The 16,689-nt window shown below is 37.8% G+C and overlaps 1 protein-coding gene across 1 annotated transcript in view; it reads left to right on the forward strand.

The window, feature by feature from the left end:
* The window catches only part of LOC126161941 (stimulator of interferon genes protein homolog), a 309,484-nt gene that overhangs the window by 214,074 nt on the left and 78,721 nt on the right, over positions 1-16,689 (forward strand). Inside the window, exons 6-8 of the mRNA XM_049918118.1 lie at positions 682-792; positions 949-1,081; positions 16,246-16,397. Of these exons, the coding sequence (XP_049774075.1) occupies positions 682-792; positions 949-1,081; positions 16,246-16,397 (396 nt within the window). The remainder of the gene's footprint in view (positions 1-681; positions 793-948; positions 1,082-16,245; positions 16,398-16,689) is intronic.

Below are 16,689 nucleotides of genomic sequence, written 5' to 3' on the forward strand. Positions count from 1 at the left end.
ATCCTTCTCATTTCTCTCATAGTTTCATTAGTCTTTACTTCTCACTCCATTCTTTCTGTTATATCTGACCTAATTCTGACCTTATATTGTCTCTGACAGTTTCTCCTTCCTCTGTTCCTTCTGTTGTCCTCACAGCTGGTGAATCCCACTTAATCTAGCCTCTGGGTGACCTGCCTCTTTATAGCCTTCCTCAACTAATCCCTAATTCCTGTATCAAGATGGAATAGACTATGTGTGTTCTGAAAGCTAAAATACTAGTTTCTGTTTGACTTTTTTTTTTAAGTGTTATGAATTTTGCCATCTGAAGGTAAGTAGTGATCAGACATTCTGTCTCCTGGTAATGTTAACAGAAAATACAAGTTTAGCATATGATAGTACATTTTTGATTGTGACATCACATTTATTTTTCGATTAGTGTATCACAACAGCTGAGTTAATCACTCTTAAAATAGTGTGGTGTGACACATTGACATTTGTTTGCATGTCATTGATGATTTGTCTTTCTTGCAGCTTTAATGAGTACTTGCAGTGAAATATTCATTCATGTGGAACTCATTAATTTATTAATTAACCGTGTTTATATTTCTGTTAGCTTCCATAGGAAGAGATCTCTTTCTTAAATTATTGCCCTTTGTGTGTTTTATCTAACATGTGCACTAGTTGCTTTTTTATTTTTTGCAGATTTATTGTATGCAGTATGGAAACCCTGTCTTGTTAATTCAAGACGTTGGCCCTCACTCAACTTTTTTCATTTTCATTGCTGCATATGTAATTTGCAATCTAATTAAAGTGGTAAGAAAACTGCAATGGTTATAGTATATCTTATTATAATTTATAACATGTATACTGTATATGTAGAATTTCTGGTAGCTGAAGATGTACATGTAAGTAGGCTAACCATGCCATACATGATGAGGTCCATTAATCTTAATTTTTTTCCGTCTGTAGGAAGAAAGCAAATTGCAGAATTCAATAATGCTTGAACGGATGAATGGAATGGATTATGGCAGTGGAATGGCCTATAATTTTTTTTATGGATATTTGGATATTGTCCTCCCAAACAGGGGAGGAAGTGAAAAAGGTATCTGTTTTACTACAACAATAATTGTTTATTTCAAAACACCATTGTTAAATTACTCTCATTTATTTTATTGTTGGCATCAGGATGAAACATAAATGTGATTAATTCAGAGTTGTAAAACAGAAGCTGCAGATTATTTGACAGTACAGCAATCAAACAGAAGAGGTAGACAGTGTTACGTTTTTGGGATTACAAATTGATAATAAATTCATTTTGGGAGAACATATCACAGAAATTCTGAAGAATCTAAGCAAATCTTTATTTGCAATGCATTATTTTAGACATAGGTTATATAAAAATTTAAAAAAGCTGTCATGCTTTGCTTACTTTCATTCCATAAAATCATACAGCATCATTTTTTGGAGTTAATTTTTTCCAAGTCCAGTGATGTGCAAAAATAATTGTATGTGGTATGAACTCAACTTCCTGCAGACACCTTTTCAAGGAGTTGGGGAAGCTGACTACTGCTTCCCAGTATATTTATTCCTTAGTGAAATGTGTCATAAATAATATATCTCTGTTTCAGTCCAACAACTCAGTTTATGGAATCTGTACTAGACATAGGGACAATCTTCACAAATATTTAAAATCACTCACTTCGGTCCAGAAAAGCTCCCGTTATTCAGGAAAACACATTTTTTGCAACTTGACAGCAGCCATAAAATGTTTAACTACTAATAAAAGTAAGTCTTGGTCTAGGGGCAGTAATCAAAATGTCCTGAGTGTTATCCCAGCCACTGCATAAATTTTGTGTAAAAATCATCAGCAGTGGCAGCCAAAGACTTTGAGTATAAGGAGTCACCCACATCTTCCTAACAACCTTGTCAAAGAGGATGGAGGAGCAGACAAAGGTTGTGAGCACCCTCTTGCCTTTGGGGGGTGGAACAGCACCTAAAGTTGGAAGAATCGGCAATGATCAATGACATGAGGATGCAGAAGGCAATGGAAACCCCTGCATTAAAGACAGATAATGTAGCCTGTAGACGAAAAGGTGTCAGGTGGTCTCTCCATTGCAAAATGTTCCATTTTAGTGCGCCATTCGAGCCTCTGGGTGGGGACTCCCAACAGGGAGGAGACTATAAGAAAAAGGCTGAGTAACAAACAAAAGGGTAACATTCTACAAGAATGAGTTTTTCACTCTGCAGTGGCGTGTGCGCTGATATGAAACTTCCTGGCAGATTAAATATGTGTGCCGGACTAAGACTCCAACCCGCGACCTTTGCCTTTCACGGGCAAGTGCTGTACCATCTGAGCTACCCAAGCACAACTCACGCCCCGTCCTCACAGCTTTACTTCTGCCAGTACCTCATCTCCTACTTTCCAAACTTCACAGAAGCTCTCCTGCGAACCTTGCAGAAGTTTGGAATGTAGGAGACGAGGTAGTGGCGGAAGTAAAGCTGTGAGGACGGGGCGTGAGTCGTGCTTGGGTAGCTCAGATGGTAGAGCACTTGCCCGCGAAAGGCAAAGGTCCTGAGTTTGAGTCTCGGTCTGGCACACAGTTTTAATCTGCCAGGAAGTTTCAACATTCTACAAGTCTGAGTGTGATAGGGAAGCCAGAAAATCTGAAAAGGGAACTGCAGATACTCAACCTAGATAGAGTGCAGTCAGTAAAGGGATATGCAAATAAGATCACAGATGAACAAATGGTAATATCAACACTAGCAGATAATTGTGTAATGGGAGTAGGATTCATCATGAACAGGAAATTAGGGAAGAGAGTGATTTATTGTCAACAGTTCAGTTATAGGAGTATTGTTTCAGAAACCAATGCCAACAACAACAGTTCTGGTACACATAGCAACCTCACTAGCAGAAGAATAACAGATAAAGAAAGAAAATGGTTATATTGAACTTTTAATTCAGTATCAAAAGATAGATGAAAATCTAATAATCATGTGTGACTGTTGTAGTAGGGGGACTAGAAGACTGAGTTACTGGAGAATATTGATTCAGTAATAGGAATAAGAGTGGAGAAAGACTAATTGAGTTTTATTGTAAAAACAACTAGTAATAGTGAATACATTCTTCAAAAATCACAAGAGGAGTAGGTATACTCAGAAAGGCCTGAAGATGCAGAAAGGTTCCAGCTGCATTATGCCATGGTCAGATAGAGATTCTGAAACCTGCTATTGGATTGTAAGGGGACTAGACTCAAATCATAATTTAGTAATGGTGAAGAGAAGAGTTAAGTTTAAGAGAGTCACCATCAGTGTGGTAAGAAGTCACATACTGAAGTACTGAGAAATGATGGGGTGCATTTGAAGTTCTCTAAGGCTGTAGATATGGCAATAATGAATACAATAATAAGCAGTTCAGTTGAAGATGAATGGACATCTCTAAAAAGGACAATCACAGAAGCTGGTTGGACAAATGTAGATACAAAGAGGGCAACTGTGAAGAAACCTTGGATAATAGAACAAATATTTCATTTTATTAGTGAAGGAATGAAGCACAAAATTGTTCAGGGAAAGACAGTTCTCCATGTGTCTGAACAGATTTGTGACAAACGTCTCAATGGACAGGCTCAAGGCATCCTATGTCCTAAAGCCCCACCCAGCCAAAAAGCACAGCACCATCAAGGTGGAGTTGCCCCTGCATGTCACCAGATCCACTTGTACGACCATTAGCACCACATCCTATATAACACAGACCAACACTGTCCCCTCTGCAGTCCCCAATGTGCCACCAGCTGATGCCACCCCCAACGCCATGTCCGGCACACCACCAGCCATCGCTCCCTCTGGTACACTACAAACCAACTACATGAGTGAAACACTCCCCAGTGCTTGAGACCTTGATGTCGCCACCATACTACCCTGCAGTCTCCAGCTGACGTAGACAGCGCTCCGCCCCCCACAGGCACCTGCCAGTCCCAGCAGAGAGTTGTCACCACCACCGCTAGCACTTACACCATTGGAGCAGCAATGCTACTTCATATGCTACCAATGCCCACACAGGAGCTGCCCATGCTCCTCCTCTTGCTGGATACCACAACACACAACACAAGCACAAGCACAGCAGTGACAACCTGTGCATGCCCCCCCCCCCTCCCCCCCCCCCCAAAGCAAGCATCGTCCGTCAGCTTCAAACACCCCTCTGCATGGTTGACACCGGTGTTTACCTCTCAAAAGGGGGGGGGGGGGGAACTGTGTGTGGACTCCTTCCATCACCTCTATCTATAGCAGCAGATGACAGGCTGCGCAGACCGCAATCCAGCCCCCCAAAACCCTCACTGGTCACTTCCACCAGAGGGAGAACTTAAGACAGCCATGCTTTCTGGACACAAGGCATGCCAAACTGTCACTCAAGCAGTCTCTTGTTCCACTATGACGAAGCAACACCCCCGCCAATGCTCTCAGCAGATTGCCACGCAGCACCATATGGCTCACATTGCCAACTGTGGCATTTCGCCGGAGCATGTGCGAACCACAGAATTGTCACCCCGCATTCAGTGTTCTGTTGCAGTTCGTTTAACAATATGAGTGCTACCACATTTTTCCATGCTGCCGTCCTGAGCTGCATCTCCTCGAGATGCTTCTAGTGACTACAGGTGTAGAAAGCCTGATGCCGATGCCTAGTTTGTCCTCCTGGTATCAGCAATTGGAATATTGTGTGCAGTGCATGCCAGGAGTACCAGATGGGCTTATTACTATTCTATCCCTGGCTATTTTGGCACCCTCTTTGCCACCAAGTGTGTCACTGAAGTGAGTTTCCCGTACTGCCAGACGATGTCAAACGAAGGCTGTAAACCATTTGTGGTCTGCCTGGTCCAGAGTCTCCTCCCTGAGCGAGGACCCTCCTTGATTAAGAGGTATTAGCTCATTGAATTTTACTGTAGTCATTAGCTTTTAAGTATAATATGTTATAACCGCCCACATAGCTCTCCCAGCATGTCCCATCATTTATTGTCATCTTCCTAAACTAGCACACCACTTACGCATGTATGCCTGTTACACCCAAACCTCCAAATATCAGACACTCAGATCGGTACCAAACTTTTGCGTGTCGATAGGGTATCAACCAGAACACCAATTTAGTTCATGCTGTATGCTGTCGTCCAGCAGAAATTGCGTGAAAGGGACAACAGCACACAGCACAAACTAAATCAGTATTTTGATTGATACTCTATCGACACACAACGTCTGGTAATGATCTGAGTGTCTGACATCTGGATGTTTGGGTGTTAAGAGTATAGAAGAGTACATAAATAATTCCTTAATTACAATTTAGCATTTGGAGCTGGCAATTTCTGTTTTCAGAGCTGAAAGTAAAATAGGAAGAGAAAAATTAAGGGATGTGGCACACTGACTGGAGGAGACAAAAGCATTCAGAATTACACAAGTATATTGTCAGCTGCCAATAATAAAAACACAGTTCAATGTAAAAATAATGTTTCCTTTTCTGTTGTAAACTTTGATAAATAAATGGAACATAGTTAAATAAAGTGAGGTTTCTCATATAGTTTCCACCATTCATTTCTCTCATTTGACGATTGAGCAAGTGATAAAGCTCTAAAGCTTTTAATACTTAACCATAGTAAGTACAGTATCACTTTTACAGTATGTGTCTTACTGATTTAATTTTTTTTTATTTTATCATGTAGAATTACATTTTACATGAGCCTAAAAATAATATAAGGCATGTCGAGAATACGAAACATTTGGTGTCACATATTTCTTAAAGTGTGACAAATCTGATTACTTTTCTAATAGGAATGATTATACATAATTTACATATTTTTATTTATTAGATAATCTCTGATGCTCTTATTTTTCTGTGCCACTAGACAGTCTTTTACTTTCTTTGGGAAGTTACTTTCATGAACCCTCTATGAACTGTGGACCTTGCTGTTGGGGGTTGGCTTGTGTGCCTCAGTGATGCAGATAACCATACAGAAGGTGCAACCACAACAGAGGGGTATTTGTTGAGAAGCCAGACAAATGTATGATTCCTGAAGAGGGGCAGCAGCCTTTTTAGTGGTTGCAGATTCAACAGTCTGGATGATTGACAGTTATGTCGTTGTAACATTAAGACAACATGGCTTTGATGTGTTGTTATTGTGAATGGCTGTAAGCAAGGGAAAAGTATATCTGTTATTTTCCTCCAAGGGCACACAATTCTGTTGTATAGCTTAATGATGATGGCATCCTCTGGGTAAAATATTCTGGAGGGAAATAATCCTCCATTTGTAACTCTGAGCAGGGACCACTCAGGAGAATATCATCATCAGGAAAATCAACAATGACATTCTATGGGTCAGAGTGTGCAATCCTAGATCCCTTAATCAGGTAGGTAGGTTAGAGCATTTAAAAAGGGAAATGGATAAGCTGAAGTTAGATACAGGGGACATTAGTGAAGTGCAATGGCAGGAAGAGTAAGACTTGTGGTCAGAGGACTGCAGGATAATAAATACAAAATCAAATATGGGTAATAAAGATGTAGGTCTGATAATGAATAAGAAAACAAGGAGCAGCTAAGGTACTAAGAACAACACAGTGAATGCATTACCATAGCCAAGAAAGACATGAAGTCAACATTCAGCACAATAATATAAGGTTATATGTCTATCAGATGATGGAGAGATTGAAACAATGTGTGACAAGATAAAAAAAGTTATTCAGATTGTAAAGGGAGATCAATATTTAAATGCAGTGAGAGGCTAGAATTCAAAAGTAGGAAAAGGTAGGAAAAGAAGATAAGAAAATAGTAGGAGAGCAGTGTCTGGGAGAAAGGAATTAAAGAGGAAATCACCTGGTGGAATTCTGCACAGTACACAATTTAATCATTGCAAACATTTGGTTTAAGAGTCAAAAAGGAAGCTTGTACACCTGAAAGGAGCTTGGAGACACCAGAAGGTTTAAGACAGGTTACATGACAGAGATTTCAAACCCGTATTTTTAACTGACAACATATTCTTGGGTTGTGGACCCTGATCATAATTTATTGGTTAATAATTGCAGATTATATCGAATAAGTTAGAAAGACAGAGAAATATAGATACAACATGTAGATAAATTGAAAGAACAACCAGTTGTTGAAAGTTTCAGAGGCAACTTTAATCATTAATTTACTGAAACAGAGGAAAGTGTGATGCACTAAAGTTTTTCTACTTAACACAGTGTTTTCTTCTTCTTCCTTGTGTGTGTGTGTGGGGGGGGGGGGGGGGGGGCTAAACTAAGGGCTAAATTAAGTGTGTGGCTGATATTTAAAGTTTATTGGCTTCGCATCTCTCTGGAACACAGGCACACATCTGTCGCATTTCCCTGTTATTGATCTGCCAACATTCTATAACTTGATTAAATTGCAGGCAGGATTATAGTTGGTAGAATGAATAAATTTCCGTAACAGAACCAGTACTGTTCAATAACTGAAATGCTTTATTGATAACTTGCCTAATAATGTGAGTGCCACAACAGATTGATTTGTGAGCTCAGTAAAGAATGCACAAAATCTGATGCACAGCTTTGCTGTTCAGTGCTACAATTCAAAAAATCAGTTGTGGATGGACTTTGCAAAGTGCATGGATTTTTACTGAAATTTCACAAGTTTTTAAACATGATTCTGTAGTTCATACTTAAAGTCCTGAACCTATACAGAATTTCTCCAAATCTACCATCCCTCTACTGTTCAGAGTTAAAGTCAATAAATACAACTGTCAAAAACTTCTCTAAGTTGCTGAACTCCTACTGCTGAATTGCTACAAGTCTCTGCACTTACCACCCAAAAACTTTAAACACTTTAATCATTACCTACGTAGTGGTCATCAGCACACATCCTTGCTCACCAAACTCTCAAAGTGAACCGACTCTGGTCAGCCTGGCTGTTGCCCTTATGTAGACTCGATCAGTCATATCAAAACCCATAGAACTACATGTATTGAACATGTTACTATGAAAGCTACACATATTATCACTTTTCATGACTCAACATTGTGCACTGGTTCCATTGAGCTGTTACAAAATATGAGTTTCATTGTCTTTCTTATCAAAAATTATAACATAAGGTTTTTCATTATGTGAACATCATAACGAAAAAAAAAAAAAAAAAAAAAAAAAAAAAATGGAAATTATCACTGCTGCAAGTATTACATACGAATTAGGGCTAGAATTTCACCAGCCTTTTCTGTGGTTACATTAGTTTCTGCTGAGGTCCTTGGCTTTTTGGAAATTTTGTACATTATTCAATGAAATGGTCAAAATTAACATTATTTACTATTATCTATTTTAAACCTAAGGAGAATCAAGTGTATACAAATTGCACTTCTGATATACATTCATTAAATTTTAGGCCCATTTTTGCTTGTTATTTCGGGCTATAATTCATTTTAGGAATTGAGAGTTAATGGAAATTTCAAGAGGTGGTATTGTGTCTAGGACAAATACAAAATTGCTTTCAAACATTTCTCATGAAATGAAGGGTGGTTGAAAACTGTATGTCCTAGTAGTTCCAAAGTGAAACCACAACATTAAAACAATTGATCATCCACTTTTTTCCAATTTCTCCTTGTATTCATTGCATATTATGCCATAAATATTAATTATGTGAAATTATGTTCTAAAGTGGAACCACTTTCTTAAATTAATTGAGTGTCCACTTTTTGACAATTTCTTCTTGTATTCGTTGCTTATTAAGATGACAGAGCTCAATTATGAAAAAAAAAAAAATTAATATTATTTTTTTGTATTATTGAGACTCAAAGGGTTAATAAAGTGAAATGCAACTACACACAAACCGTGATTTTCCCAAAATTTCTAGCACTGTAAATCATTGCCTCCTGAAAATAATCTAAAGTACTATTATACCTACAGTGTTAATGTTTAGGCATGCTTCCTCACTTCATTTTTCCCTTTCATGTGGTGCCACTGTCTAGTCCGTATATTTTTAGTGTGAATTTTACTTATGCAATACCCATGAACTAATTTTTGCCATAGCAGCACACTCATACCCTACAAGGGCCAGGAATGCACACTCACTAGGGAAGACCATTTGCCATAACCCTTCAGACTACCTGCAGCCCCGTACGACAGATGGCCTGCTTCATGGCTGCATATTCCACCAATAGCAGAGGTTGACGTGTTGTCTGCTGGTCAAACAGACAGTGCAACACTCTGCCTTTTTGTGGGCTATGCTCACCTGTGTTGGTACTCACACCACGCCACATCATCTGTCAAACCAGAATGTATCTAGCTCCACCAGTCTTTCATCTCACAACAGGAATATAACAGAAGACAAATGGGTAGCTTTGAGAGATGAAACAGTGAAGACAGCAAAGGATCAAATCAGCAAAAGCACAATGCACAGTATAAATCCTGGTATAATACACAAGTTGTTCAATTTAAATGATGAAGGAAGAAAATATAAAAATGCATCAAATGTAGCAGGCTTAAGGTAATGCAGACATCCAAAAAGAGAGAGTGACAGAGAATGCAAAAGGATATGTCGGTATACCTAGAGGACAGATGGAGTCTGCACTAGCACATGTGACTATGAGAAAGACAGATACCATCTATAGAAAAATTACAGAGATCTTGGACCAAAGAAAAGCAGCCGTATGAGTATCAATAGTTTTGATGGAAAGCCAGTACTAAGCAAAGAAAGGAAGCTTAGAGGTGGAAGAAATGCATAGAAGGGCTGTACAAGTATATTAAGTTGAAGGCAATATAATAGAAAGGGAAGAGGAAGTAAATGAAGATGAGATGGGCAGTATGATACTGTGAGAAGAATCTGACAGAGCACTAAGAGCTCAAAATCGGAATAAGGCCCCTGGATTAGGTGATGATCAGTCAGAATTACTGGCATCCTTGGGAGAGACAGTCATGATAGAACTATGCAATGTGGTGTGGATGACAAACGAGATAGATGTAATACTCGCAGAATTAAAGAAAAATGAAATAATAATTCTAGTTCCAAAACAAGGCAGGTGCCAACGAATGTGAATATTTCTGAGCTATGAGTTTAATGAGTCAGGGTTGGACAATTATTTACAGAAGAATGGAGAAATTGGTACATACCAAACTCAGGGAAGATCAGCCTGGGTTCTGTAGAAATTTAAATACAAGAATACTGACCCACACGGTTTATATTAGAATATAGATGTACACAAGACAAACACTATAGCACTCGTAGAGTTGGAGAGAGCTTTTAACATTGTTAACTGCACTACACTCTTTGAAATTCTGCAGGTAATAGGGATAAAATACAAAGAATGGAAGATTATTCCTGACTTGTACTGAACCAGACTGCAGTTATAAGAGTCCAAGGTCATAAATGAGAAACATTAGTTGAGACTTATCCCTGATGTTATACAGTCTGAAGGAATTAAAGTTCAAGGAGAAGAAAATAAAATTTTGTGATTTGCCAATGACATTGTAATTCTCTCACAGACAGTGCCTTGGAAAGAAGTTATAATATGAACACCAAGAAAAGCAAAAAAATGGGAATGGAATGCAGCCAAATTAAATAAGGTGATGCTCACAGAATTCGGTAGGAAATGAGATACTACAGGTACTTGAATTTTGCTGTTTTGGTCCCAAAATAATTGATGATGGCCAAAATAGAGAGGCTAGAAAATGCAGACTGGCAATAGCAAGAAAGGCATTTTAGAAAAACAGAAGTTTGTTAACTTCAAATGTAAGTTTAAATGTTATGAAGCATTTTCTAAAGGTATTTGTCAGAAGTAAAATTGAACAAAAACAGTTCAGACAAGAAGTAGATAGCTTTTGAAATGTGGCACCAAGCCACATGAGTGCTGAAGATCATATGGGCACATTGAATAATTAATGAGGTGGTGCTGAATTGAATTGGGAGGAAAAAGATATGGATTCCTTTACAACACACAGTTTATGATAACAAAGGTACAGGTAAAGGTAATTATTATATATTGTTACATCTCAGTTGCATATTTTTAATTAGATCATGCATTTTTATCACTCTGGATCATCTTCAGATCTAGGTTGTTGTGTCAGCAATCCATCTTGTCTGCTCAGAACCACATATTAGTGTTCGAAACATGTGATCTAATTAAAAATGTGGGGGAAAGGTAAAAGTAATGAAGAATAGTGAAAAAATAATAATAACTAGCTAAACATGAATCAAAGAAGAAAAAAATGAGGTAACTGCTAAAAGCGAAGCAACTTTCATGACCAGAAGATGTATGCTGGTGTGAAGCTTAACAAAGTCCTGAGAAAGTTAATGAACTAAATGTTGGTAGGGTATCATAATATATGGAAGTGAAATGTTTGCAGTCAGAAAACTAGAAAATCCATTTCAAATGTAATCTTAAAGTTTTTCACAAATTAATGATCATACGAAGTTAGTAGATAGAATAAATGGAAAAGGATATCTGTGACAGTCATACACACTGACCACCACAAAAAACACAACACGTCAATTTTGTAAAGAATTTTTATTTTAAATTCCAGTCATTTTTATGACAGTAATCTACTGCTGCTCTGTTGTGGTTTGCTACATTTCACATTTCAATCCACAGACCTCTCTTTGCATCTTCAAAAGCATATACCAACTCCTCGTGCGCTAATCAAGGTATCCAACCTTTTAGGCATACTCCTGACTAATGCTGCAATGTCTTCTTGAGAAACCATCTCCCATTTATTCAGGAGGGTTTCCCACAGGTCATGTAAGTTCTCGGAATAGTCCTGATAGGCCCTTCTCCCCAGCATTTCCCATACATGTTCAATAGGATTCAAATCAGGGGAGGCCCTTCTCCCCAGCATGTCCCATACATGTTCAATAGGATTCAAATCAGGGATTCGAGCAGGCCAAACCATAGCCTGAATGTCAGCTTCATCCAAGAACTCTTGAACAACTCGCTTAACATGTGGCACGCATTATCATGCATCAGTGCAAAGCCACCACCAGTAATAAACGGAGCGAAAGCAGTAACATGCTTCAAAAGGATGTAATTCCACATAGCAATGTGCTGTGAGGCCTGAAGCTCTATTATTGCAGACATATTGATTCCTGTTCACACCATCAGACATCCACCCCTGAAAAGGCATCCTGGTTGAGAATGTGCAAGAGGAATACCTTTTCCCAGGCCTTCTCCAGGCCCTCTCTTTACTGTCAGGTGACCATAGGCCAAATTGTGACTCATCAATGAATCACATTTGCTCCCACTGTTGTACGCTCCAGCTGTGATATTCCCTTGTGAAACTTAGTTGAGCTGTCTGATGCTCTCTGGTGAGTTCCGTGCCTGTAGCAGATCTTTTGGATTGGCTTCTTCCATTCTCTCACAAACCCTCAAACTTGTTGGAGTCTATTTCATGCTTCACTGGTGGTGGTGTGACTGTTGCAGAGAACTCGTATGAATTGATCATCTCTTGCTGATAACGCTCTTCTTAAGCCTGACCCTTGTTTCCTAGCATAGTCTCCAGTTTCCCTGTGCCAACACTTTGGCAATGTAATGCGTGCTGCGACCATCTTCCACCAAAGCAACAGCTCTTGCAGTATCTTTAGGGATTAAAGCATGTTTACTCCAGAAACCTGATTACAATCCTCACAGGAAGATCACACAAACACATGTGATTCAAAGGGGAACAGTACAAGGTGCAACAATATATGTAAACATTGTTTCTTCACATGCTGTGTTTTGTTTTCAGGTTATGCAGGAAAAGGTATTACGGCTAGTGCAATAAACAGTCGCTGCCTCATTGTTTGTTCACTAAACAATGCCAATAACATATCCTATCTAAAAATATAGAATAAAATACTACACTTTGGTTAACAAGATAATGACACATCATTTATTAGATGTTGCAATTTTTGTGCCAGTGAGGGTATAATAGAGAAATGAAGAGCTGAATAGGATTTGCCAAGATAAGACTAGTTACAGAGGCAGTGATATGCTTGAGGGGGGACTACAGGTGTTTAAGTATGTAACCATATTTTTTCTATGTATTACAGCTGTGGTGGGTGCTAAAGCAAATTTTACGCTGATGTTCATGTTCTGTGGATCATTTGTACAATTAATCATATTATATGAAATGAACCATTTTACATTAACATTACACATTCACATGTAAATATGGCTGCATACTGATCATTGACTTTTTTGTGAGTTAATAATTCCTTCCCATCACATTTTACACATTACAAAATTATAAAAATAATGGAAATTGGAGCAATATATAAAATAAGGAAAAGACAAAACAGTCACCTAAAGTGGATAGATGCATGAAGCACAGAAATATGTAACAGAAATTGCATTTTTTTATCTAGCAATAATACACATAGTGACATACAGGCCACAGCAAGACTGAGGACTCCTGTTGCTGTGTCTTGCCATGGCCTTGGGAGTGTGCATTTTGGTGTCTGTGTGGTTCTGTTTGTCAATATTTGTAGTATTGCTAGAAAAAGAGTTAGTGCTCAAAAACTAATGAGAATGCTGTTTTTTGTTATGTGTCTCTGCTTTCCATGCATTGATTCCTTATATGTGAGTGTTGACTTTCCCTTATTGTACACATTACAAAATTAGAAACTCTTCTATGGAGCAGAAGGAGCGGTCAAGGAGAAATTTTTACAGTTTGTTTTCAAATTTAACTTTGCTTTCTGTCAAACTTGCATAACATTTGGTAAGTGACAAAAATTTTGGTGGCAGCATTGTGCACCCCTTTTGTGCTAAAGACAGCCTTAATGTGGAGTAATGAATCTAACTGTTTGTCTTGTTGTAATTATGTACATCATTGTTCCTTTTGAACTGCAGTGTATTATTTAAAATAAACTTCATGAAGGAATAAATATGCTGTGGAGCAGTAGTCAAAATGCCTAACTCATTAAACAAATGTCTACAAGATGACTGTGGGTGAGCATCACATTTCATTCTTACAGCAAGTTTATGAACAGTAAAGACTGTAGACAAAGCTGAGTTATTCCTGAACATTATTCCAGATGACATTACTGAATGAAAAGAAGCAAAATAAGTCAACTCCACAAGATCTGCAATGATTATAAGTGCATATATGGCTGAACTAGATTGTTTTAGGAGTTCCAGTTTTTTTTTCTTCAGTTTAAACCTTCATCAGTATGGACACCTAAAAATTTTTACATTTCCACCCTGGTTATTATTTCCTCGCATGTGTTACATTTGTGTAGTCCCTCTAGATGTGCAGAACTGTATATGTTAAAGTCTGTCTGAAACTGAGGGTACCACCATTTACAGAAAACTACTCAATAATACTTTTAAGTACATTATTTACCATTTCTTCTCATGCTGTATATACGTTTGGATTGATTAAAATACTGGTGTCATTCACAAAAAGAACTAATTCTGCATGTTTTATATGAGATGGAAGGTGTTTACATATATGAGCAACAATAGTGGACCTAAGATTTGACTTTGTGGAATCCCATACTGATTTCTCTCCAGTCAGAAGAATCTCCCCTGTTTGCATTGGCTGAATTATAAAGTAAAACTTCTTGCATTCTTCTAGTTAGATATGACATTGTTCATTAGTTTCCTGTACCATCGATTCCATGAAACGTCAATTTATCCAAGAGAGTTATTGGGATTCACAGAGTCAGATGCTTTAGGTAGGTCACAGAAAATACTAGCTGGTGCTACTGTATTGTTTAGTGCCTGTAAAATTTGGTGAGTGAATGTGTAAATGATACTCTCAGTTCGGCAACTCTTATGAAATCCAAACTGTTTACTGAGGACATTATTGTTGTTGATGCAGTACTGTTCTAGAAAACATGAACTTCTCAAAAATCTTGAAAAATGATGTTAATAGTGAAACAGGTTGGTAGTGCCTGGCAGCTCTCCTGCCACCTTTCTTATAGCGGGGTTTGACAATGACATATTCCAATCTCTCTGGAAAAATGCCCTGGGTTAGTGATACATTACATATTTCAGAAAAGATAGTGATAATTATATAGGAAGAAGTCTTTAGTACTCTGTTGGAAACCCCATCAAATCCAGATGAGCTTTTATTTTTAGAGAATATATAATTTTCATATTTTCAGAAGGAGAAGGGGGTGAGACAGTCATATGACTGAATTTTATGTTAGTTGTTTGTTCAACATCCTTTTTTGATTTTTCTCTTTAACTATATTCTCTACTACATTTGAGGAATTATTATCAAACATATCTGCTAACTGTGATAGATCATTTACAGCTGTTCTGTTTAAATTAATGGTAATGTTATCATGATTTGTGGCTTGTTGTACTGTCTCTCATTTTACTACACTGCCTACTAAGCCTTGAGTCTGTTGTCAGAATTACTGATTTCTGACATAATGTGCATGTTTCTAGAGTTCTTAATAACTATGTGTTTGGACAAATGATTTTCAGAAAATAGTGATACTGACTGATAAAACATCATTCCTTCAAGCTATATATCATACAAACATTCTACAGAAAGGACATCCTGTATACATATAAATTAAAAGAATATTTTATTAAGTATCATAATATATCTTACAGGGAAAGTTACCCAAGATTATCAATAGAATGAAAAGTGGCAACTCTGATATTACTTACAGGTCATGATTGCTTTGCTGAGCACCTGCACTGATTTTTAATTCATAACCAAAATGTGTACTTTGCAATAAAGAAATCACCGTGATGAACTGGCGTCATTTCCTACCTTGTGAAAAATTATAACATTATCAGCTAGTACACTGTATTGGGAAGTCCAAAAATAATTAAGTATGTGACAATCCTAAGAACAGAAAAAAACAAATGAATGAATTAAAACATTGACAGTGGTCATTGCACTGTGTGTGTGTGTGTGTGTGTGTGTGTGTGTGTGTGTGTGTAAAGAGAGAGAGAGAGAGAGAGAGAGAGAGGAACACACTTGATGGTGTTAAGTGTTGCAGAGAATATGGGGTCATCACAGTATAGGTTAAGTTCCTATGGGACCAAACTGCTGAGGTCACCTGTCCCCACAGTACAGGAAAAAACAGACTATCATGTTAAACCAGTTGAATGGCAGATGATTATTTATAATTTGCTGGTTTTATTAGAAGATGGACTTTAAAAATGTTCTTTTTATTCCATGGAGGGCCATTGTGACAGGGAAAGTCAACCTGCACTGACAGCAGCCTGTACAGTCAACAATATTAAAAGATTGTTATAGCAGATGTCTAATTATCCATATTATCAACATGAGTGTCAGTCATCAAATCAGATGTAATAATGCTTACAGGTATGATTGAGAAGATTGAAGATTATATTGACCAACAGGGACTAAATGATTCTAGTTTCCCAGTAAAGAAACTTTTCATAATTATACCATCATCTGCCTACACTCCAAGTAAACTGAGTGACATCGCAGATGGCTGGATGGAGCCTGCTGGGGTGAGTATGAGTGACAGGAACTTAAGTTACACCCCTGCTTTACTTTGATACCACAAGAAAGACACTGGATAATACATGCAGAGTCTTAAGATCATGACCTTTTGTTTGCAAAGGATGGAAGTTCTTCATATTTTTGAAAATAATTTCTCACCTCTATCTGTTTTGCACAAATTTGTGATGTCGTTCAGTACAGAAAGTCATTTTTTTCCATAAGTTTGTATCTCACTTTCCCAAACATTTTATATATACAGTATATACCAGGTGCCTCTACCAAGTGTCATCAGGCGCATTT

Source organism: Schistocerca cancellata, chromosome 2 (genome assembly GCF_023864275.1).
Source record: "Schistocerca cancellata isolate TAMUIC-IGC-003103 chromosome 2, iqSchCanc2.1, whole genome shotgun sequence".
Taxonomy (NCBI): domain Eukaryota; kingdom Metazoa; phylum Arthropoda; class Insecta; order Orthoptera; family Acrididae; genus Schistocerca; species Schistocerca cancellata.